The following is a 27067-nucleotide window of genomic DNA, read 5'->3' on the forward strand; positions in this document are numbered from 1 at the left end:
CCAAGGAGTCGGCCCATCCTCACTTAAGCCCATGCAGCTTGTAATCTTGACCGTTGGATGACGGGACTCGATCTGGACCGTTCATCCCTCACTTATATACTCTCTCCTTCTCCAGCTAAGTCTCAAACCCTAATCTCTCTTCTCTCTCTCTATCCGCCGCTGCCTCTCTTCTTTCCTTTCTTCTCCGATCTGCTCTCCGAGATCCATGGCAAGAATCAAGTCTTCAATGATTCTTGCCTTTGATATCTCGTCTCTGAGCCTATATATCCTTGACACATTGAGAGATGAAGAGATACGAGTGATACAACCCTTCTTTCTTCCTTCTGGTTTTCGATTGCTCTGCTGTGAGCAAAATCGAAGTCTTCGTGAGTGAGGGAAAAATCTGATCTGGGTTTTATACACTGTGGGAAACCATATCCTTCGTGGGTTGGGTTGGGACTGAGATTGTGAGGGTATTCTGGCTCCAAGGCTTGTGAGGAAGGAAATCTGACACCGGAAGTGGAGCTGCCACCGACTGGGCCTTGGACGTGGACACGCGATCGGAGGACTGAGCCGTAGCCGTTGTCAACCACTTCTCAATAAAGATCTAGGGATCTGTCAAGATTTGTTCATTTCCCTTGTTTTCTTTTTATTTTATTTATTTATATATATAATCTGTATTCCTAATACCCCTACTCTCATAGGTATTCAAATTCTTGTATCATTTGTTATTTTTCTTTATGATCTGTAATTTAATCGCTATTTGAACGACCACCCAACACATATTTCCATGATTTATGCCCTTGTCGGGATCTGTTTAAATTTCTGCTTTGTTGGAGTTTATTTAGTTTTATGCTTTGTTAGGATATATCAAGATTAATTATTGTCTTTGAATTATTTTTTATATACGACTTGGGAGATACAATTTTATATTAAAATTATTTATGTATTGTTATTTTTGTTGGTATTCTAGTGGATGATTAAATTTCAAAGTTTGTGAGATCTTGAAATATTTAATTAATAGGTTTAAAAATTAATATATTAAATTAATGAAAATATAAATAATTGTTTTAATAACTTGTAACAAAAATGTGACTATCAAACCCATATATACTTTTAATTAGTAAAAGATTTGTGATAGTTTCTTTTTGACGGGTATTTGTGGCAGACATTTTGTGACGGCCATTTATGACATAAATCAGGTGACGAACATTTTTCACAGATGTTTTGTGACGGCCGTGTGTTTTGTAACAGTATTAAATAACCAAATTTTCGATTAATATGTGACAGATTAATGATAAATAAATAAGCCTATGACAATATTTGTCACAAACTTTTGTTGTGACTGATATTTCCGTGATAAATTACGTGACAAACCAATATTTCCTTCACTATTTTAATTAGTGACAAGGGTTTTTCTAACGGATGTGTTCTGTCACAACTCCGTCACGAAAGCATGTTTGTGACAAATTTTCTTTAATTTAGTGACGTAATCGTCCGTCACAAACGGTCTTTTCTTTGGTAGTGTTTCTCCTTATCTATGCATGAGATGCGAAACGTCCGCCATTTTTCCTTGTCACCAAATACCCGTTGAGAAAATTGTTATATACAACAAAATCAGGCTCAAAACCAACATTCCTAGTTTGGGTACTTGTTGTGTTTTTAGGTACCGAACGCGTGAGCTTTATTGTTACATTAAGTGTTAACAAGTGTGCTTGATAGAGTTGCAAATGAAATATTGATCGTGTTTAAATACTACTCAACCCCATATTGCATGGTGGTAATTAATTTAGTTTTATGGTTGAGACAGGTTCAATGAATGTTCTAGATACATTTTAGGAAGCTAATGACACTAAAATAGTGAGGTTTATAGGAAATTCTAAGTAATAATATCTACTACAACTTTGGTAACAACTTTTTATATATTTCTATAACATTTATAAAAAGTGGTTTACTTTGAATTTTGTCCTTAGTATTAAATTTCTGAGTCTAAGTTCCCAATTCTAATCCCATTTTAAATCTATATATTTAAAAAAAAAATTGAATTTACCAAAAATATTCTTGAGTATTTTATAAAGCATATGCAAGTTTTTTTAGTTTGATTTAAAAAAAGAAAAAAAGAAAAAGAAAAAACCCTAAATCTTTGAATACCATCAACATAGAAAACCTCAAGTAAGAGGATTAAATTTCAATTTCCAAAGTCTTTTTACAACAAACACTATTATTCATCAAGCCTGCTTCATTTTCCCATGCCCTTTTTCCCTTCTTCTTTGTTGTTTCTCTATTTTAAATCCCCCAAATCCAATTATTTTCTATGAAATAATTACCCTATCTTGAAAGTATCCCATTTATGGCTTTGTCGAGCAAAAAGATTACCCAATTTTGAAATTTTAAAATGATACTTAATATGAAAAAAAAAAAGTTTATGCCTACAATGACGCTTAAAAAGAAAGAGGAAGTACTATTTATGTGTTTTTGACTTAAAATTTCGTAAAAATTCCAAAAAAATGATTTTTTCAAGAAAATTACACTTATATTATCAAGATTTTTTTTGTTTTTTGAAGAAAAGACAAGTATATTATGAAACGATATCTGCCAAAGCAGATGTGAGATTAAAGTTCTCCATAACCCCATTACATTGAATCTTAGCAAGATATTATGGGTTAAACAATTGCCCGACCGTTTGATAAATTGAAAGGAGCATGATTCAAAAAAATTCTCTAGAGAGATACATTCTTCCAGGATCGTTCCGTATGACGATCTCTCACTGTCTTTGTTGCCCAATGCCTGTATAAGTTGAATGCAATCACCTTCAAGAACAATATGCCGCCAGCCCCTTCCCTTTGCCAAGTACATCGCTTTCAACGCCGCGACGGCTTCACCCTCCATCGGCCTCAATTTGCCAGGGATCTTCTCCACTTTCCACCCGAAACAATTCCCTGCACTATTTCGAGCCAGAACTGCTGCGAAAAAGAAATTCTTATCCATCAGAAAGCCTGCATCAAAGTTGAGTTTCACCGCACCGGCGGGAGGTGGCTTCCACACACTCGGGTGCACATCTCGCACTGCGACAGAGTTGGGCATTATTGAAAGTACCAATATAATTCTTACACCAACTCAATATCTCGGACGGTTGAAGAGCTTGCTCGTCCGTAGCTTTCTTGTTTCGATTCTCCCATGCCTTCCATGCTATTATAACGGCCAAAGTGCGTTCTTCCCCCAACAATGATTTCTTCAGATCCTCGAACCAGGTCCACATAGATATATATTCTTTACTGACCAAATTAGCGAACGAATTGCAATTCCAAACCTCTTCCATTCCTCCGCATTTTAAAATGACATGGAGCGCAGTCTCTTCCTCTTCGTTGCAGCCTCTGCAAATGGGCGATTGGATAATCTTCCATCGGAAGAGTGCAGCGTTAGTGGGCAGGATATTAGTCAATAGTCGCCAGAGAAAAATACGGACTTTCGGTGGAATTCGAAGCTCCCAAATCTCCTTCCACGTTCGGCTGGAAGAACCGCTACTCGACACTCTATATGTGCTCCGGGGATTGCCACCAGGTAATAGGGAAGAGAGAATTGCATGATAACATGATCGAACCGAAAATTTGCCATGGTTAGAAAAGTGCCATATCCACCGATCTGCCGCCGACGCACTGCCCACCGAGATGGCCAAAATCCGCGAGATATCAACAGGCCAAAATGTATTATTAATGATTTCCATATTCCAAGAGTTCGATCCCGCCTCCAGAATATCCGCCACCCGGTTAGGGAATGCCGAGTAAGCTGGCCGTCGGGTATAAACTCTAAACTTGCCACCATCGTTGAGCCATGGATCTGCCCAGATCGATGTCTCGAGGCCGTTTCCAATTCTTCGACGGATACCCAATTGTAAATACAGAATGCCACTCCAAATGCTCCGCCACGTAGCCGACGGGCGCGATCCTAGTTCAGCCGATACAACTTGTCCATTGTGAAAATACCTAGCAGAGAGGATCTTCGAAAGTAACAGATCCGGGGAAGTCAAGAGGCGCCAACCTTGCTTGACCAGCAAGGCAGTATTGAAGCTTTGCAAATCTCTGAAGCCGAGACCACCTTGTTCCTTTGATTTACATAATTCTTTCCACGAAATCCACGCTACCCCCTTTCCAACACTACTACCCCACCAAAACCGCCTAATTGCCGTTTCAATTTCTTGGACGAGACTCTTTGGCAACACGAAACAGCTCATGATGTAGGATGAAATGGCTTGTAACACGGCTTTGATAAGTACTTCTTTGCCCGCCTTCGAAAGTTCTTTTTCCCCTCATCCCTTAATCTTGGACCGCACTCGGTCACGTAAAAAGGAAAAAAATCTTTTTTTTGGTTTTGCCCATATTGGCCGGCATCCCTAAATACCTCTCATGTTGATCGACCACTTGAAATCCGAGAATGTGATGAATGGCATTCCTCCTATCTTGATTAGTGGATGGACTTAACATCATCGTTGACTTTTTGTAATTGATTTCTTGGCCCGAAACCCTAGCGTAAGTGGATAAAATTACCTTCAACTTTGTGGCATAGTCTTTGGTTGCCTCTCCAAAAATCAAGGTATCGTCGGCGAAACACAAGTTAGATATGACTGGAGTTGTTGGGGCCACCCGAAATCCTTGAAACTCTCCCCTTTCCGTTGCTCTTGCAATCAATGCAACGAGAGCTTCTGCACAGCAAATGAACAAATACGGTGATATGGGGTCCCCTAGTCGGAGACCTCTCGACGGAATCACAGATCCAAATTGAGAACCATTAAATAAAAAAGAGAATGACACAGTGGAAACACAAAGCATAATCAGAGTAACAAAATCAACAGGAATGCCAAAGCGAAAAAGAATCTTTCTCAGAAAAATCCATTCAATCCGATCGTACGCCTTACTAATATCCAATTTAAGAGCCATATAATTAGTTTGAGCTCTAGATTCGAGTTTAATAAAATGATTGATCTCAAAAGCAACAAGAACATTATCAGTGATAAGTTTTTTAGGAACAAATGCAGATTGACAAGGAGAGATCAAATCATTAAGCACTAATTTAAGTCGGTTAGCAACTACTTTGGACCCAATTTTATAGATGACATTGCAGAGACTAATAGGCCTATACTCGGTGATTTTTTCAGGATATTTGACCTTTGGAATTAAAACAATATAAGTGAAGTTCATAGCGGACGGGAGCTTGTGGCTATTAAGAAATTCTAAAATACATACGCTAGAGCCAAGAATATGCCAGTATTTAGTCTAAAAAAAGACAGGTAGTCCATCAGGGCCAGGGGATTTAAGAGGAGCCATTTGAGAAATGGCTCGAGTTACCTCGGGAACCGTGAACGGCAAAGAAAGAAGATGACTCGCTGCGCCGGATACTCTCGTCTCAATATTCTCAAGAACCTCATCTATCTCTTCTTCATTTGGATTGGTTGATTTGAAAATCCGACCAAAATACTCTGTGACGATCTACTCAATATTAACCTCATTCTCCTTCCAGCAGCCTGCAGAATCCCTTAACTTTGAGACCCGATTGGTCTTATTTCTGATAGTAGCTTTTGAGTGAAAAAACTTGGTATTCCTATCCCCTTCCTGAATCCATTGAATTTTTCTTCTTTGACGCCAGTAAATATCGTTGTCGTCATAGGCTCTCTCCAATTCTGCTCGAAGAGCTCGGATCTCCACTCTAATGCTCTCGGTCTGGACAACCGCAGACAATGCATGAATATTCTTGTGGAGCATCTCAATTTGCTTTCGCGGTTGTTTAATCTTCAGTCCGCTCCAATCGATCAGGGGGATCCTGCATTCGTCATTTTTACACAAGAGTTCATCGATGGGGTCGTCACTCAGCCGATCCCGCAAATGGTGATTGATAATATCCTCACACTCCTCTTTACGGATCCAAGTTGCTTCAAACCTGAAGGGTCGCCTTTTTCTCGCCCTATGGAATTCAGTTGTGTCGAATAATGTAAGCTTGATAGGAATGTGATCGAACCCCGAGTAATCCAGGTGATGGACTTTTGGCCTAGGGAATGACCGTATCCAATTATTGTTCAAATCCAGCCTACATTTAACAGTGTAAGGCGAGACTCTATTATTAGACCAGGTGTACGGAGAGCCTTCAAACCCCAAATCTACCAAGCCACAGTCCTCCAAAGTCGATCGGAACGCCTCAATGTGTGAGGGACCTCGGGCAAGCCCACCCGATTTCTCACTGTTACAAAGTATTTCATTAAAGTCCCCAGCTACAAGCCAAGGTAATGGGCTTTGGGCATGTAAACTGTGAAGGAGATCCCAGGAAACTTGTTTTCGCTCCCGTTCGGGAAAGCTATAGAATCCAGTCACTTGCCATTTGCTATTGCGGTCCCTCTCCAGAACCTCCGCATCTATATGGTTGTTCGAGTAACTCATAAGACTCACTTCAATTTCCTTTTTCCACAATAGCGCTAGACCGCCGGAGTTGCCAACTCGTTGAACACCAACTCCATTAAGACACCATTTTGTTTTAAGTTTTTCAATATCTCGATGTGTCGCCCTCATTTCCGAGAGAAACACTAGCAGGGGCCGATGATCCCGGAGAATATCTCCAAGAACTTGAATTGTCAAGGGAGCCCCGATCCCTTGACAATTCCAGAATATGCAACTCATCCTTTGAAATATAGTCTTCATCGCGTAAACACAATTGTTGTTTCTTTCCCATCCTATCGGAGTCATTAATTCCAACTTGGTCTGCCTTTTTCTTCTTTTTCTTGTTCGAAACATTTATATGCCTCCTTGAAGACCTGCCCGCGCTGTCATCTGTTTGAATTTGGATGGTATTTGTGACCAACGTAGTGTCATCCCTGAGATTAGGATTGTTATTCTCCTTGCCACCTCCCTAAGTCAGCCGTGTGTTATTATCATTGGGACTTGAGAAATTAAAAATACTTGAGCCTCTCTGGATTGGTCGAACAATATTTCTCATTGCCACGCCATTGTTGATGCTTAATCCTCTCAACGGTGCCCGCATCTGTTCCCCATCTGCTAAGTTGGACGCTCTCAACCACGTCCCATACGGTAGATGTTCACTGGGGTCACTGAATTCTTCCTCGTAGCAGGTATGGCATCGATTTTCTGAATGGCCGATAACGCCACATAGAAAACAAAAACTAGGAAGCCTCTCGTAGGTGAATGCAACCCAAAGCTCAGATCCATCCACATTATGGAGATTCATTCCACGCTTTAGACTCTTTTGAACATCAATTCTCACCTTGACCCGCACATATGGATAGAACTCCAATTTCGAAAGGTTTAAAATCTCAACCTGCTCTCCGACCTTGCTGCCAATTCGGATAACCACATCTGCAGTGCGCATCGACATAGGGAGATGGTGAAGTCGAAGCACTATGTTCATCATGTTGATAACCATGGTGGTCGGATCCGCGTCTGGCTCAAGGTCTTGGAGAATAACAGCATGTTTATCCATGAGCCACGGGCACCCAGTTTTAGCGTGGTTGAAGTCAAGCCGATGCTCGAAGCTGATTGCAAACTTATTGGGGCCCAGAGATTTAATTTCGCCAAGCTTTCACCGGTTGGAGGATACGAAGGAGGTTAGCCTTGATGGTATAGGTTGAGATCTCCCGGGGAGCAGCTATTCGACCAATCAGTTGAATACTATTGGAAGAAACCCTAGTTTGTGGATTCAATAAAGACCCCCTCCTCTTCATCCGCCGTCAACGTAAGAGATCGGGCCATATTCTCAGTAAACCCTCCATCATGTGCTGAAGATATAGATGAGATATTGCGAACGAGAAGGAGAGATCCCAACGCTGCAATTCACTTCAAATCTGTGTAGCACGAAATAGAAGGGAAAACGGGAAAAAAAAGTTAAAGATATTAAAACGAAAAAGACAGAAAACCTAACAAAACCTAGAGCATAAAAGCAAAATATACGACTTAAAAAATTTAAGAGTATAGCGTGCGATCCGATCGTCCAGTAACTGAGAAAGAGGGGAAGAAACTGTTGATTGTAGAAAAGAATTGAAACTCTGGTGAAAACCTCTCAGACTGAGAGAAAAACGGCGGCCTCTCAGACGGAGAGAAAAAAGAGTGTTTTTTATATTATCAAGAAAATTACACTCATGTTATATTGCAGAAAATTACACTTATATTTTGGTACTATGTCTTTTCTAGAATATATGTTTTTATGTATAAAGTTTTGATTGTATTTTTCTCCATGTTTTAATCAGTAAGAGTGATTAATGAATTAAATTAGAATCTTATTGATATTCATTATTCAATGATGATGTCTTATGATAAATATATTCTTTGAATATAAATTAACTAATAACCGGTTGAATTGGTCCAACCATGTTCGATCCTATGATCAGTCTGGTTTTAAAATTATTGATTTTTATTACAGGACATAAGCCTTGTTTGATTGCTTTTAATGAGGTCTTAATGGTTGGACATATTATTAACTCATATTAAGTCAAAATTTTATTATAGCAACCGAACTAGACTTTGTTATAAGGACACTTTACAAATAAGCCCACCAATGGGTACTTATTCATAAAGAAGTCCAGATAATAAACTCTTTTACAAAAAAATCCACACATGGTCCAAGAGTTTGGTGAAAGACTAAAATAGCTCGTTATACTTTAATATGCTAAAATTTCATCATTTAATTTAATATAATCTCATTTTGACCCTAAATTTCACAAATTATTCAATTTTGACCCAAAACACATTTGTATGGACAATTTCGTCCGTCACTGCCGTTGACCACCGGCCTCCAGCGTTGACTTTTTTTTTTCTTCCTGATTTTTCCGCCACCAGTTTCCGGCGTTGACTTTTTCGATTTTTTTTCTTTAACATTCTTCCCCCTTTAAACAACAATATTGTTGTGATTGATAGTAATATTAACTATATTACTGTTAAACACAGTAAAATTAACTATACTACAGTTGAACACAATAATATTGCTATACTAATCTCAAGCACATTAATATTAAAACAACAAAACTCATTATTATTGTGTAATAAAATAATATTAATATGGTGACCGTTCAACAAAGGTATACATAATAAAAAACCAAAAAAATTAATATTTCTGTGAGTGACAGTAATATTACTATAACAATAGTAATATTACCGTCAACCATAGTAATATTATTGTGTTTACTGTAATATTACAATAATAGACAGTAATATTATTGCGTTACTCCATGAATAACACAAACAAAACAAAAAAACCCAAAAAATAATAATATTGATGTGGTTGACAGTAATATTACTATAGCAACAGTAATATTACCGTCAACCACAGTAATATTATTGTGTTTACAGTAATATTGCAATAATGGACAGTAATATTATTACGTTACTCCGTGAATAACTCAAACAAAACAAAAAAAAAATCCAAAAAAATAATAATATTGATGTGGTTGACAGTAATATTATTGTGTTTACAGTTATTTACTGTAAACGACAGTAACATAATTACGTTGACTTGTCAATAAATCGACCAAAATAAAAAAAAAATAACAAAAACAAATACATAAATGCATTGTCAACGGCAGAACAATTACATTAATTTACTGTCAGTGACAGTATAATTACGTTAATTTCCTATCAGTGATAATATAAGTACCATTAATGACAGCACAATTACGGTCAGCATAGAGCGGCGGGCGTAAGAAAGAAAAAAAAAACTAAAAAAACACTCAAAAAAGTCAAACGCCGAAATCCTACGGCGGAAAAAACAGACAAAAAAAAAAATCGAAAAGTCAACGCAGGAGACCGGCGGCAAAAAATATTTTTTGAAAAAACAAACAGTTTTGAAAAAAAACGTCAAAATTGGATTTCTGTGGTCAAAATTGATTAAATTGGGATTAAAATTAAGAATTGAGTGTAGAGGGTTGGGGGTAATTTTGCTATATATATGAATTTTTCCTTTATTTATAATAAACTTTAAAGGGATTGGCTTATTGGTGAAAGAGATATAACCCCTAAACCTAGAATAATAAAGATGGTTGGTTATGGACTTATGCACAAAAACCCCTTGTCATAACATTATATATATGTACGTTTGCCCGCATTGGTATAGCTCAACGGGTTCCGTAGGTGGTAAGTTGGTGCAAGGTCCTAGGATTGAATCCTGGCAGCCGCAGTGTGGGAATTTCAACTCCAATGAGGGTTGGTTCCTTGTGGTCAATTGGTCTGGGTCCGCTACCTTAACGGGCCGTTGAGTTACCATGATTTACATTCCTCCATCAAATACTTGTCGGGTCAAAGGATGGGGGCCCTGGGGGCGAGGGATTTCGCCTTTTGGTGCAAGATATGTAAATTTTTTGTCATCTTAAATTTATGGGCAAATTACAGCCACCTCCTGAAATAAGGTCAAATTACGAAAAAAAAAACCCTCTTGTTATTACAGCCACCCCCGAACTATGAATTGTCTTACGAAAAAATCCTGTAAGTTAGTAAATTTAGAGGTGTTCATTCGGTAAAAATTGTATCAAAATCTCGGTACGCCAAATTTTCATAGTTTTACCGTACGGTTCGGTAACTAATCGAATTATCGATTTTTTATTAAAAATGTTTTAAATTTTTTTTAGTTTTTTTTAATCTTTAATTAATTTTAGTATATATGTTCGGCCGGTTTACCGACCGGATGAACACCCCTATGTGAATTTGACAATGTAAGAGTGAACATGTAAGGAAATACATAGTTAAGGGGGTGGCTGTAATTACACAAACAATATGAGTTTTCGTAATTTAACCTTACCTCAGGGATGACCGTAATTTGTCTAAATAAATTTATAAGTTTCCAATATTTTCATCTTGTAATCTTATAAATCCAATTCAATTAGACCCATTAGAACAACCTAATAGTTTATCATTTGATTTCTTATATAAGAGTATCTCCAACCATAAAAAAATGGCATGTTATATGCTGAAAAAAAATCGTCTCCAACGGAAGAGGTGAACTTTACCTCATCTGCTAAAATCAAATCTCCAACAGCTATATATACCACACCTACTGTTCATAGAAGCTACATGCAAATAATGTTAAAATAATCATGAACATTAAAATAAGTAATTATAAATCTCCCAACTGTAAAAATTAAATTGCGTGGTTGATGAATTTTTATATAAAAAATGAAATAATTTATGATTAAAAACACAATAAAAAAATCTTCAATCAAAAAGCAACAATCAGATAGAAAAAAAAATCAAAAAACGTTGAGGTTTATTTCTCCTCTACCTTCATGTCGTCGTCCTTTTTCCTGGTCATATCCAACAAACTCCATCTTTTTTGTTGTTCTTCTGATAGATGTATTTTATTTACTCTATTTTTCTTCAATTGAAAAGTCAGAGAAAAATGAAATGGGGCAAAACAACATATAAAATGAAGTTGTAGTGTATGGAATTAGGATGTAGTGTGTTCCACATGTTTGCAGCAAAAAAAAATGCATGCTTGCTTTAATGTTTGATTTATATTATTCAATTTATAATTTAATTTATATAATTTAGTACATATGTGTGGATGGCTTCCGTAAATAGACGATTATATCCACATATGCTATTGGATGAAGATGAATTTTCTGAATAAATATTTCCCAACAATTATGGTACTGAAACATGTGAGTAATCACAAGTCGCGGAGGAAAATGAAAATAAGAATTAAAAACGTTGTCGTCAATAGAACTTCTCAATCGATGAAGATTTTCTACCCATATATGGTCACCTCAATGTATCACAAGATCCAATCATCGGAAACCAACAAAAACAAGATGCATATTGAAAGAGAGTCCATGAATATTTTTTGCGTGACACAAACTATGATTGAACTAAAATTTCTATTTCGAATTGTTGAGGATTAATCAACAAGGATGTTACCAAATTCGTTGGATGATACGCTCAAGTTCAACAAAAACAAGAGAGCGGCCTGACCGAGCAAGATAGGGTATAGCATTTAACTTTTGTTCATCTAAACATTATAATAATATAATTTTATGGGATAACAATAATGAGTTTTCATCATTGTACATATTTTGAAAGCAAAAGAATTGTTCAAGCTATCCGGGAACAGAAATTTCTAGTTTCTTCATTGTTGGAATGTATTAAAAAATGAACTAAATTAGACATCTTCTAGTTCAAGTCAGCGTTCCAATAAGCCATCAAAAAACCACATTTGGGCAAGTCCTGCTAGTTCTTCTCATGCGACTCCTGATAGCGTTACTCTTGGTGATGATAACTCTGAAAACAATGAATCTAAGAGACCAACCGGCACTAAAAGTGCAAATAAAAAGCTTAAAAAGAAAAAAGACAAAGAACATGTTCCAGATTTGAGTGATGCTACGATTTTAGAGTCATGGAAAAATGAGTATGCAGACAACGAATGTAGAAAATGAGAAATGTCGGAAAACTAGATACGTATTCAGGAAGAATACATTGAACTTGAGAATAAAAAAAGAGAAGACATGATAATGATGACAGTTGTGTTGGGAATTGGACACGTGTACGCAGCGGAAAACAAAAATATTATGCGAATTAAACAAGTTTAAATCACATAATCACATGCCCGACATATATTAAACAATTAGTTGCGTACCTTTGCGCTTCCAGCGAAATTTAAAACAAACATACATGCAAATTTATTTAATCGAAATTAAATCAACTAGCATGCTCGCATTAAATCAAATAATCATGTTCGCAGTAAATAATCAATTTCATATAGTCACATAAAATCATACAACATACTTACTAAACGAACATGCATATTTAATTTCAATGAAAACGAATCGAATAAATTAAGATTCAAATTATTACCTCTTGTAGCGTGAGGTAGGCGCACAAGTCGAAGCAAGATTGCCACGGAAACCAATCCGTGCAATCCGGGAGCAGCGGCGGCGAACGTCGGCGACGGCGGCGTGAGCGGCGGTGCAACCGGTGGCGGCGACGGCGTAGGGCAGCTCCTCGATTCTTCGATCTTTCTCCTCTCGGAATTCACCTCGTATACTTCGATCTACTAAAACGTGGCATTAGACACGCAGTAGTTAGAATAAACAGAAAGAAAAAACAAAGAAAAGAACTACCACGAATTAATCGGTCAAGGGGAGGCCGATTCCGGCGAGTGGACGGCGACGGCGACGGTGGTGGCCGCGGGGAAGAGGGAGCGGCTAGGGTTTCGTGTGTTTGTTGTGTTGTTGTGCAAGACCTATACATCAAGTATTTATAGTGTCTTGTATAAAACCCTAACGGGCTTTAGTTGGACCGGACCCAACAGCTTAAATTCGTTAGTTCTTTTACTCGCTCGTCGCTCTCAATTCGATGATCGGAAAATTGTAACAATTACATTTTTGGAATCATTACAATGTCCTCGTCATTACGAGTGCTAATTTTCAATTTTTAACTTTCTAAAAGTGGAAACTCTAATTAAGTGCACTTTCTAAATTTAGAAACTTCCCGATTTAGAAAGTCCACTAAGATGTTCGCCTATTCTTTTCATTTTCTTATTCTCATTCATAATTCCAAATTACGAATGTTGGACCCAATCATATTGACTTCCAATCATGCAAAGATAAAACATTTTTACCTTTGACCGTTCATTCAAAGATCTGATGTGCACGAGCAGTGTGACCCTCGATGGTTTAGGTGTAAGCTAGCCGTGGGCCCACAACCCTTTGTGGTAAAAACTCGTCCCTTAGAGTTACGATTAAGATGAAGCTTGTTTCACCTTAATCACCCAACGAATCAAGATTGGCGTCTAGCAACTACGCGTCATGATTCCTTAGATACAAATGAAGTGCCTGCAAGAACCTTTTGGTATAGTTAGCGTACAGTACGATCCCTTCGATTCATATGCCCCGATTGAACTAGAGGCATTGGTTCATCGAGACCTCCTTAGTAGTTCAATGACTGTGCTATCGTTCTAAGTGTTGTAATCGTTACGTGCATGTCTTAGAGAATCGAATTCTCTAATCATCACTTAGTCAGCTCTAGCCAGAGACTTAGAGATTTCAAACTATGAGAACACACAGGACATCCAAGAATATTCTAGCGATCGAATCCCCGACTACAATGCACAGACCTCCCACTAGATTTTGGACTGCACGAACACTGGCCCTTGGGGTGGTCCTCGGTGGATCTTAGGGACAGGTCACGATACAGCTGGTCCTCTAGTCAAGTCACGGTAATGTCTAGGTCATAAGAACTAATGGTGTACAACTATACCCTAGATATCTCTACTCGATTATTGAGAACCACTTAGAGATTTCTAGGGTGTTCAGTGAACTCGACAACTTACGAGCACCCACTTATGCATGCCGATATCACAATACCGTTTACTGATGAGATGCAGTACACATACAATAAGTGCTAGTCTCTTAATGGGAAATGCCGATATCCTCATTGGTGGCGTAACCCTTCGACTAGGAACACGTTTAACAGTTATAATTCTAAAGTAAATATCTCACGATCCTAACGATCAATTACCAGTTTTTTAATAACTGTAAGGACTATATCTATGCTTGTGACAAATTAAAGGGACAAAGATATAGAATGCCAAGGTGTTTTATCATTAATACGAAAAAGGTTTGTTTATTACAATAATAAATGGAAAGACCACAGCCACAAGTTGGCTTGTTGGTCACCTACTCTAACAAGTTACTAGTGACATTGATGAGACAAGAGCATTATATTTCTAGAAGCTTCAAGAAAAAATATTGTTAAAAAATAGTGTATGAATGTCTAATTTGATATGTATGTATGATGATCCTTATAATTTTGTTGTTTGTATGAACTTTAAAAAATTAATAATAATAAAAGATATATATATATATATATATATATATATATATATATATATATATATATATATATATATATATATATATATATATATATATATATATATATTTTGTTATACTTACGAGATACATAATTTTGTAGACAACTACTACAATGGAATAAACTTTGAATATGACAACTACTGTATATGAAATCAATCACACTACTGTACTGGAATAAGTCATCAAAACAAGACAAAAGTTTGAAATGACAACAAAGAAAATAATAATACTACCATTATTAACTGCAACATACTAATTTAAAAAAAAAAACACACACTCACACACACACACACACACACATATATATATATATATAGAGAGAGAGTATATATATATATATATATATATATATATATATATATATATATATATATATATAGAGAGAGAGAGAGAGAGAGAGAGAGAGAGAGAGAGAGAGAGAGAGAGAGAGAGAGAGAGAGAGAGAGAATTTTATTCTCCTTCATATTTTGCCACAAATATTGAACGAGGTCTGATTGGATCTAACAATAAGTTTGTTTATTTCTGACGCGACTATGAATTTCAAGAATCTTCATAACATTTGGTGTTTGATCCCGTGACGATACAAGTTTTGAACTTGAATCAAAATCACCTTCGGCATTGTAAGAACCTGTTTCATCTTCAATAATCATATTGTGCATTATTACACACGACTCTATAATATTTGCAAGAGTTTTCCTATCCCAGAATCCGGCAGGGCCTCACACTATAGCCCAATTGATTGCAGAACTCCAAAAGCTCGTTCGACATCTTTCCTAGCTGACTCTTGAGATCTCACAAATAATTTTTGCTTATTATCTCTAGGACTTGGAATTGTTTTCACAAACATTGCCCATGTCGGATATATTCCATCAGCTAAGTAGTATTCTATTTCATAATTGTGTCCATTAATTTAGTATATAACAGATATAGGAGATTGATCTAAAACGTTGATATCATTAAGTGCTCCTGACAACCTAAAGAATGAATGATATCCAAAGATTATATGAAGCCACTGTTTCAAGAATAATTGTTGGCTCATGAATATGCCCGGTATACATTCCTTGCCACGCAGTAGGACAATTCTTCCATTCCCATTGCATATAATCTATATTTCCCAGCATCCTAGGAAATTCACGGTTTTCACCAACCGCTAACAATCGTATAATATCATTATCTGTTGGTGATCTTCTATATTCTTTAGAAAAAAATTGCAATAGCGGCCAATATAAACCTTTTGAGACTCTCTATATATGGACGTACTTTGTCCACGTACATAGTCATCTACTGAAGCTCCATAAGCAAGCATTCACATTGCAGCCGTTATCTTTTGAAGAGAGGACAAGCCGAGATTTCCACAAGCATCGTTTTTGTTCCAAGAAGTAGCTATCGTGAGCTTCAATCTTAGATTGGATTTGGATACATAAATTACGAGTCATACGAAATCTCTACGAAATAAGTAGTCAGGATACAAAGGTTGTCGTGGCCTCTTTTTCTATCACAGTGAATTGTAGAATGACCAAGAATAGACCTACATCGTCGTAATTGTCGCTGTTGTATAGCATTTTCTTCAGCTTCTAAAACGGCATCTATGGCAACAAAATTTATATCATCATCATCATCATCATCAAAATCTTGGGGATTATGCAAAAAAATGTTAATGAAGTGAGCCATTGAATATCTGAATTGTATATGTTTGAGAGAAAATTTTCAATATTTTGATTTATGATTGCAACAAGCGAGAATGATGAATGAAAAATTGGAGGGAGAAAAAAAAAACCTACGGCTGAGAGCACGGGAGAATGCAGAGGAGAAAATTATTTATAATACAATAAATTAATTCACATATTTACTATAGTAGAACAGTTAAAAAATAATTGAATATAACAGAATGCTAAAATATAGATTATATGATTGGAGTAGGTGAGTAAAAATAGAGATAATAAAACATTGTTCATAACGTATAATAGATATAGCCTCTATGTATTTACCTCTCAACTTTGGAGATGCCCTAACAAAATTGAACAAATATTTTTATTTGAACAAAGTGAACCTCATCATAGATTCTTAAAAACTATTTTATTAAAAAAAAGTAATAATAATAATGAGGAGAAAAAAAAAGAGAGAGAGAAAGAAAGAAAATGACCCATTGAAGAGGGTATTTTTGTTATAAAATACCTCTAAAATAAAAATGTTGGCATACTTTAATTTCCCCATAAAACAACATATGTAGTGTTTACAAAATTATTGTCGCGTGAAATTTTAAATCACATACAAATCTAACATGTGAAACGAGACAAGTAATTTAAAAACACCTACGGACAATGATATTTCTCTTAGGCTTGTCACAAATCCCAGACCCGTACGTACGAACAGTCATTTCAATCAACAGAGGAAACTGCAAAACCGAGAAAAGAGCAATCGGAATCACAGAAAGAACGATAATCGGAACAGTAACCCAAGCCAACTGGTCATGCAAAATCATATACAATGCCGACCCGAAAGAAGCCATCATCGTAACTATGGAGAAGAACAAGCACGTGAGCCCCAAAATCAGCTTCGTCGGCAACGACCTGAGGAAATCCTGTAAATATATATATATATATATATATATATATATATATATATATATATATATATATATATATATATATATATATATATATATATATATATATATATATATATATATATATATATATATATATATATATATATATATATATATATATATATATATATATATATATATATGTCAATATATCTTAGATTGATAAACGTAGGTATAGTTTTACTTTCATATAGAAGTTGTTATTTTACAAATAGCACTTCTTGCTTTTAGTTACAAACACGCTTTTATGTGATTGGGTATAAATACTCAATTCATCTATCTTGTAACGGTAACATTTTATATTTCTGTTGGATGAATAACAATTTCCCTCTTCTTTCCAACTCCTTCGTTCTCTTCTTCTAATCTGATAATCATCAGATTAACATGGTATCAGTTTAGGTTTTTTTGATTTTTTTCGCTTCCGCATGTTCATTAATTGATCAGATCGCGATCAATTTCTTCAATTGTTCATCCATTCGGTCATTTCTGAGTTTTGATTTCTCGCAACCATGGCGGCAAATCGGCGAGTTGATGATGTTTCCAGTCCGTTCTATCTGCATCCGTCTGATGGTCCAGGGTTAGTTCTCGTTTCGCAGCTACTCTCTGAAGATAACTTTGCCTCTTGGAGTCGCGCGATGCAGATTTCACTCACGGTGAAGAACAAGTTAGGGTTCATCAATGGTACAATCGTTGAACCGAGTAGGGAAGAAGCGGTTCTTCACAATGCCTGGGTTCGAAATAACAGTATTGTTATCTCGTGGATTTTGAATGTTGTGTCCAAAGATATTCAGGCCAGCATCATGTATTCTGATTCCGCTCACGAGATGTGGAAGGATCTAAATACCAGATTTTCACAAACTAATGGTCCGCGCATTTTCCAATTACGTCGGGAATTGACTAATCTTACTCAAGATACGCAGTCTGTCAATGTGTATTTTACAAAATTGAAGGCTATTTGGGATGAATTGTCCAATTTTCGGCCATCTTGTACTTGTGGAGCCTGCACGTGTGGTGGTGTTCAGAAGCTTAATGAACATTACAACCTAGAACATGTGATGGCTTTTCTCATGGGGTTGAATGAGTCTTTGACTTCCACACGTGGTCAAATTCTTCTCATGGATCCACTGCCTCCTATCAACAAGGTTTTTGCTCTTGTTTCTCAAGAAGAGAGGCAGAGGTCTATTCATTCTTCACATAATGAGGTGCAGAATTCACTAGCCTTTTCAATTCGTGGTGATCAGAATACACAGAGATCTGTGCATAATCATGCCAACTTTAACTCTGCACCTAAGAGGAAGGAAAGGGGTTTCTGTACTCACTGCAGCATTTATGGGCATACAATTGATAAGTGTTACAAATTACATGGATATCCGCCCGGTTATAAAGCTAAACCAAGATATTCCTCTTTGCCTCCAACTCAATGCCAGCAATTGATGGCATACTTTTCAAATCAAATGGCTGCCAAGAAACAGGTTCCTGCTCAGCAGTCTCTAGGTGATGAGGTTGAAGCTGCACACATTTCTTGTGTGTCAGGTATATGCTTAGCAGCTTCTCTTCATGCATCATTTAAACCTCATTATTGGATAATTGATTCTGGGGCTTCTCGCCATATTTGTAATGATAAAGCTCTATTTTCCTCTCTTCATAAAGTCAATTTTGCTAGAGTCATATTACTAGACTGTTCCTTGGTTGTTGTTGAATATATGGGAGATGTATGTTTGTCAGATGATCTGATCTTGAAAAATGTTTTTTATGTTCCTTCTTTTAAGTTTAATTTAATCTCTGTCAGTGCTTTGCTTGACAATTTACCTCACACAGTTATTTTTGATTCTAATTCCTTTCTTATTCAGGACAAGTTCTTGAAGAAGATTGGCAAGGGTAGCAAAATTGATGGTTTATATGTGCTTCAGCCTCACATTGGCTCTGTTGATGTTTTTTGTAATAAAGTTTCTGCCAATGTTTGGCACAATAGACTTGGGCATATCCCTCAGTTGAAGCTAGATCATTTGTCTACTAAGTTTTCTTTAGGCATAGATAAGCCTAAGAACAATTCTTGTTGTTATATTTGCCCTATGGCAAAACAAAAACGTTTAAAATTTCCTATTAGTTCTACTGTTTCTTCACATATGTTTGATCTTATTCATTGTGATATTTGGGGGCCTTACAGAGTTGAGTCTCACAATGGTTACAAGTATTTTGTTACTCTTGTTGATGATTATTCTAGGTTTACTTGGGTTCATTCTCTTAAATCCAAATCTGATGTTTTAACTGTCATTCCTTCTTTTTTCCATATGATTAAGACTCAATTTAATTGTCCAATTAAGGTGTTCAGGTCTGATAATGCCCATGAGCTGCAATTTACTCAGCTTTTTGCTAAACTTGGTGTTCTTCATCAGTTTTCTTGTGTTTATACACCTCAACAGAATGCTGTAGTTGAGAGAAAGCATCAACACATTCTTAATGTTGCCAGATCTTTACTGTTTCAATCTCATATGCCTATCACTTTTTGGAATGAGTGTATTTCTACTGCAGTTTTCTTGATCAATAGAACTCCTGCAGCTAAGCTTGGTAATGTCTCTCCTTTTGAGCTGCTGTATCCTGGTAAGATGTTTGATTATCATTCTCTCAGGGTTTTTGGATGTTTAGTGTTTGCTTCATCCTTACCAGCTCAGAGGTCAAAATTTCAGCCTAGAGCTATACCTTGTGTTTTATTGGGGTATCCTGTTGGCATCAAGGGATACAAGCTGTATGATTTGCAATCTCATCAAGTCATTATTTCTAGGGATGTTGTTTTTCATGAACACATTTTTCCTTTTGGGGATCAAAATATGAATTTTGAAAAGTATTTAGCTCCTGATTATTCTGTTCCACCTTCTGTTGTGCCTATTTCTACTGAATCTGCTGACTCTGCTCTTGATGTTGATTATCTTCCTAGTTCTGTTACTCCACAGGTTAATGGTTCAGCTCCTCCTCATACTAGAAAGTCTTCCAGAGCCACTAAGCCCCCTGCCTATTTGGCTGATTTTCAGTGCAATTCTTCTATTGGTTTTACTTCACTTTATCCTATTTCTAGTCATGTAGCTTATAATAAGCTTTCTGCAGATCATTTTGCTTATATCATGAATGTTTCAGCTGACACTGAACCCTCCACTTATAAACAAGCTGTGAAGAATCCTTTGTGGATCCAAGCCATGGATGCTGAGCTTCAAGCATTGGAAGCTAATCATACTTGGACTATAGAGCCATTACCTGCTCATAAACACACTGTAAGTTGTAAATGGGTGTATAAGATTAAAAGAAAGCAAGATGGCTCTGTAGATAGATATAAGGCAAGACTAGTTGCTAGAGGTTTTACTCAACAAGAAGGGGTAGATTTTATTGATACTTTTTCACCTGTTGCTAAGTTAGTCACTGTTAAAATTCTTTTGGCTTTAGCTGCCATTCATAATTGGGAGCTTCACCAATTGGATGTAAATAATGCTTTTTTGAATGGGGATCTTAAGGAAGAAGTTTTTATGGATATTCCTCCAGGCTATAAGCATTCTTCTGTTGCTTTGTCTAATACTAGAATGGTTTGCAAGTTGCACAAGTCTTTGTATGGTTTAAAACAGGCTTCAAGGCAGTGGAATCAAAAGTTCACTGAGGCAGTAACTTCTATTGGGTTTTCTCAGTCTCCATCTGATCATTCTTTGTTTACTAGAGGTTCTTCTTCTCAGTTTATTGCTTTAATTGTGTATGTGGATGATATGATTATTGCAGGGCCTTCTTCCACTGAGATACAGATAGTTAAAAATGAGCTGCACTCATTTTTCAAACTTAAGGATTTGGGAAAGCTAAAGTTTTTTCTTGGTATTGAGATAGCTAGGAATTCTACTGGCATTGCTCTCTCTCAAAGGCAGTATGTTCTTAAGCTATTGGAGGATGCTGGTTATTTGGGCTGTAAGCCTGCTTTGCTGCCCATGGATCCCAAAGCACAGCTCAATAATGAAGATGGTGATCTGCTTGAGGATGGATCTGAGTATAGAAGACTGGTTGGTAGGCTTATTTATCTCACCATTACAAGGCCAGATATTACTTATGCTGTGCATAAGCTCAGTCAATATGTTTCAAAGCCTAGGGTGCCTCATCTTCATGCCATTCATCACATCTTGAGATATCTCAAGTCTTCTCCTGGTAAGGGCATTTTTTATTCTGCAAAGTCCTCTCTCACTGTTAAAGCTTTTGCAGATGCAGATTGGGGCTCATGTCCAGACACTAGGAAGTCCACCACAGGATTTTGTGTCTTCATTGGTGATTCTCTCATATCTTGGAAAGCAAAGAAGCAAGCTACTGTGTCCAAGAGTTCTGCAGAAGCTGAGTACAGGGCTTTATCCATGACTTCCAGTGAGCTCATCTGGATTCTTCAACTTCTTCAGGATTTCCATATACCTATTAAGTCATCTCTTCTGTTCTGTGATAATCTTGCTGCTGTGCACATTGCTTCCAATCCAACATTTCATGAAAGGACTAAGCACATCGAAATTGACTGCCATTGTGTGAGACAAAGAGTTGTGTCTGGCATTTTAAAACTCATGCCAGTTTCAAGCAAAGATCAATTGGCCGATTTGTTCACCAAGGCTTTACCTTCTTCAAGTTTCAACTATCTTCTGGTCAAGATGGGAGTTAAGGATGTTTACTCTCCATCTTGAGGGGGGGTGTAAATATATATATATATATATATATATATATGTCAATATATCTTAGATTGATAAACGTAGGTATAGTTTTACTTTCATATAGAAGTTGTTATTTTACAAATAGCACTTCTTGCTTTTAGTTACAAACACGCTTTTATGTGATTGGGTATAAATACTCAATTCATCTATCTTGTAACGGTAACATTTTATATTTCTGTTGGATGAATAACAATTTCCCTCTTCTCTCCAACTCCTTCGTTCTCTTCTTCTAATCTGATAATCATCAGATTAACAAATCCCGTTCCGCAAATCTTGCGGTGAGAATTCCCAAGAACATGAGCAGAGAAGTCGAGGAACTGAACATGGACAGCGCATTCGAGACCATGAAAATCAAGAACGGGCCCGGTTTTGTCTCGAGCATTGTTGGCAGGCCGGAGTCGTTTTTATTGCCACCTGGCACTGTGAAGGCGGTTGTGAACATGACTGCAGCGATTAGCGTCCCTACAATCATGCTCGATCCTGCGGTGTTCTTCATCCAACTCTCTGCGTCGCTGATCAACTGCTTGTGCTCGTCGCTGAAAAGGACTTCTGGGGTTTTGTTGTTCTCGTTCGATTCTTCTTTCAGCTTTGGTTGAACAATGCCCTCCACTTCCTGTATGACATGTTTTCGATTTTCATTTTCTTTTATCACTATTCAATATATATTTTTTTATATTGTTTTAAGGTAAATTACGACCGCCCCTGATGTAAGATTCATTTTTCAATTTATAAATTTCTTACATTAACACCATTTTCTAAGAGGGTCAATGTAAAAAAAATTACAAACTACAAGTGGTTGGATGTAATTTCTGAAAAAGATCAAATATTATTAGAAATGTTATGAGAAATTTTAAACCAATCAAATATAGAAAACACAAAAAGGACTTACATAAACATCAAGTAGAGTAGGGACTATATAGTAATATGCTTACCTTAAACCATTGCAGTTCCCTTTGCATTTGCAGGGCTGCCCCGGAAACACGCTCTAGTTGAGAAGGGGGAGATAACTTTGCCGCAAGATGCAAATAATTATTCCGGAAGACGTCGTGCCTACGAGCCATGATGCTCCTCTTTGTTCCTAAACTGTATATAAGGCTGAATATCTTCTCTTGACGTAAGACAATTGCGTGCGCGAAGATTGTTCTTCCTTTCTTGTCTTTCTTCCACACAATATCGGGCTTGTATTTGAGTATTTCACGTATGAATTCAAGTATGCCATGTTTTATAGCGTCGTAAATTATTGTGTCGATATCCATCTTTTCGAGATCTGCATTGGTCAACATTCGCATCTCCTGAAAGATGCATCTCAGGAGCTCCACGGCCTCGTGGTGTACCAACTTCTTGTGATGGATTGATTTTATCTCTGGTACTAATTTAAGATAAAGAAGAATATGTGTAAATGAATTGTGATATATACAACTTGTGCTCACAACCTTTTTATTTATTTTTAATAATAAAATCATGTTACAAACTGGAGAGGGACAGCAGTCGAACAACACATCGACTCTAATAGTACTAAAGTTTAGGTACTAACTCTCCTAATGCGGATTGGTTAACTTGTGTTCATAATATTTTATATCTTAGCATATAACTAAAACAAGTAGCGTAGACATACCTAAGCATTGCAAAATGCCCCAACCGAGTTTGTGGAATACGTTGTGAACTGCATACGAGTAATTTGAACTAATTAGGCATAAGAAAAAATATTCATAACTGTTGTAGGAAAATGAAAGAATGAGTTTCTTATGTTCAGATGACGTGATTCATTTCATATTCCATTTAATGTATTAGTTCAAATAAACAGGAAATATTTACATTGGAGATGGATGTGTCCCATTTTCTCAAATTCTTCGTCGCTTGATTCATGAATCTGGATTCTCTGGTCGACACTCACTGTTTCGGTTTCCATGTGTTCTTCGCTACGAAACTCCTGTTGTCTGTCCCAATGAGTATGAATTATCACACCTAGGGAAAAAAAAATTGCATATATTTTCCGACACAAAATACAAAATGCAATATTATCAACACATAATAAAAAGAAAAACTTACAATCATAGATCCATTTCTCCCAAAATGCAAACTTCGACCCACTAAGGAAGGCCGAAGGTTTGTGAGCCAATATTTTGAGAGCATAGTTGCCGTTACGATCCGGTGTAACTCCTAGTTTTGGATACTGTTTTAGTAGCAACAACGCGACATCTACGGCAAGTAGAAGTATCCAAGTTTATTTATGAACAAAAAAATGCAACAAAATAAAAATTAACAAAAATTGAAACACACGTTGCTTTTATTTATTTATTTATTTCTTTACCGTAGATTTCATCGGTAATGAGACAGTTAAGAAGCTTCACCCCATTCTCACCCTTTTCCGGGCTCAGCTCATATTTAGGTGTCCCTTTATACAGATAACGAACCATATTCTTTTGTCCGTAAAACGCAGCAACAACCACAGGTAGTTGTCCATCTTCATGATCATTTGACATTGTCACTAAATTTGTATTTTTAATTACCATCATCTTTGCCAACTTTGTCGCACCACAGACAGCAGCAAGAGAAAGTGCGGTAGCGCCGTATTCATTTATCAATTCCAAGTCAGAAGGTTCTATCATACCTACCAAATGCTCTGCAATTTTTAAGTGCCCACACAAAATTGCAATGTGAAGGGGCGTATCGTTATGGGACGACACCCTTGCCTTAACTGCCCCCGGAGTTTGCTTCAGCAAGTCTTGTGTTTTATGCCAATTGCCTTCTTCGATTGCCTTGTACAAGTCCTCGTATTTAAGGTACTCTTTGGTCCCTGCGCACAAAGCGGATAGAACGAATTGAAATGAATCTTTTCAGAAAATTTTCAACGTTTTTCCAAAGTACAAAATTGATTCATTCATTTCAATTCCAAAATTTTCGGAATCTAGAAATTCATTCTCATTCCAAAATTGTCAGAAATTCATGAGTTTCGAAAATTTGTCACATGAGTATTAAACTTTTTAGGGAATTTCAATTAATTTGAAAACATTCATAAATGTTCAAAATAAGAACACCCATTCTGATAAAACTAATAAATACTAATGTGATAAATTCTAATATTCTAAAAATAACTATAAGGATTCCAATTGCACTAGGCACCGATTTTCAAATACCACAAAATTCCAAAGCTACATGATGAAAGTCGAAACACCAAAACAATACTCCATAATAGACACCGTAGTTGTTCCAAAATCGATCAACAATAAGTACCAAGTGCAACTTTGAACAAATATGACTAATATCATATATAATTATGTTATAAAAGATAGTCGAATATATATATATATATATATATATATATATATATATATATATATATATATATATATATATATATATATATATATATATATATATATATATTCGTGTGTTTGTGTGTGTGATGTTTATAAGTTTATTTTTAGGAAAAAAACATTTTTTTAATTAATTTCGGAAACTAAATGGGATGGGAAATCGAAAATTCCAAATATTTTATGTCTAATCCCAATTTCCCATCCAAAACAAATTGAAAAAAAATTGAAAATCCTAATTTCGGAAGTCAGAATGAAAAGTTTTGTTCCTTATAAAATTTTTCGGATCAGCACTGGCGGAAATCGGAAATTCCATTGGATCTTTCACCTTAAATTACTTCCTAGTTTGTACAGCATGTATATAATTGGAGATGCTTAAATAGAATTATAGATAACGAACTCGATCAAATTATTACAATGTAAAAAGTCCAAGGACAAGGAAAGATGGAAACTTACCAATATGATCCTCGACTTGACGTTCTTTATGTCCGAATGCCCTCTCAGCAAGATGAGTCCATGCATAATGCGCCGAAATGTGTGCCTTATCAAACTTAGCATATATACCCGATCCGCAAGAAATTTGAATGGCATGTAGAGCCAATGCATTTTTCGTCTCCCACTCGTCGTGTTCTTGGTTATGCTCTTTGTCCGGTTCGGATTCCTTTCCGGACACAACACCCCATAAGCCATGACCTACCAAATAGGTTTTCAGACACCTTTTCCAGTGCTCGTAGTTGTCCTCCGTGAGTGTCTCCGGAACAATTCCGAGTCCTCCAACTTTGTTTCCGTCGTCTGTTCATAAGGTGATGCAAGAAAGGAACGATGGTCCGAAAATTATGAGACAATAAGGATGATGTAATAAAACATTACTAGTAGAAAAATGACTTTTTACTACGACGAATTTTTTTACGAAGGTAACAATTCGTACAAAAGGTACATTTTACTACGAGACAATCTTCGAGTCGTTGTAAATGCTATGATTACAGTAGCAAAAAAGTATTTGCTAGCAGAGTTTTTGCCACGCCCGTATATGATACGGGACAAATACGTAACCAATGTGTAGCAAAAGCCTTTTTACTGTGAATTTGATACATTTTGCTACGGTTAATGGTCGTAGTAAAAAACTATTTTTCTACTAGTGCATAATGCCAAACGTCTACATAACTAAAGTTTATGATGTAAATGCATGAAGAAGCAGTACTAGGAGTACATATTATATAAATATCTTTACCTGAGTTTCTTGTCATATTTCCTCAATGTATGTTTACTCGGTATAAAAACAATTAAATGAATAGCGCTCTGTTTGAATCCCATATGTATGTATATATATGGAAGTGATGATTATTAAGATTGTTGTTTAAGCTCAGACTTTATTCTATGCTTAATCATTATTTTGAACTCCTTTACTCTTTCTCTCCTTTTCTCTTTATTCTATTTTGGTTTTGCTTTTTCTACATCAGTTATTATTAGAGGTGCAACTTGGAACGGAAATTCCAATTTCCTCTAGTTTCGATCCAAAAAGTTCAAGTTTTGGAACAACTTTTTTCATTACGACTTCCAAAATTCCGATTATCGATTTTTTTTGGATTGAAATTGGAAT

The 27067-nt window shown here is 36.4% G+C and overlaps 2 protein-coding genes across 2 annotated transcripts; both read right to left on the reverse strand.

The window, feature by feature from the left end:
- Window positions 1-215: 215 nt before the first annotated feature.
- Window positions 216-7347, reverse strand: LOC148766279 (uncharacterized). The gene is made up of 6 exons (XM_088827213.1): window positions 6921-7347; window positions 5478-6613; window positions 4524-5141; window positions 3091-4186; window positions 2712-3044; window positions 216-571 (listed from the first exon to the last, which is right to left on the reverse strand). Exons 1-6 carry the CDS (start codon window positions 7345-7347, stop codon window positions 216-218), a joined length of 3966 nt encoding a protein of 1321 aa, XP_088683339.1.
- Window positions 7348-22182: 14835 nt separating this feature from the next.
- Window positions 22183-26806, reverse strand: LOC105950099 (uncharacterized). Its single transcript, XM_012973417.2, has 8 exons — window positions 26699-26806; window positions 25924-26259; window positions 24465-24950; window positions 24203-24352; window positions 23969-24118; window positions 23769-23816; window positions 23086-23522; window positions 22183-22766 (listed from the first exon to the last, which is right to left on the reverse strand). Exons 1-8 carry the CDS (start codon window positions 26712-26714, stop codon window positions 22398-22400), a joined length of 1992 nt encoding a protein of 663 aa, XP_012828871.2. The 5' UTR covers window positions 26715-26806; the 3' UTR covers window positions 22183-22397.
- Between the last annotated feature and the right edge of the window lie 261 nt (window positions 26807-27067).

This window comes from Erythranthe guttata, chromosome 12 (genome assembly GCF_056151865.1).
Source record: "Erythranthe guttata isolate IM_541 chromosome 12, IM_541, whole genome shotgun sequence".
Lineage (NCBI taxonomy): Eukaryota > Viridiplantae > Streptophyta > Magnoliopsida > Lamiales > Phrymaceae > Erythranthe > Erythranthe guttata.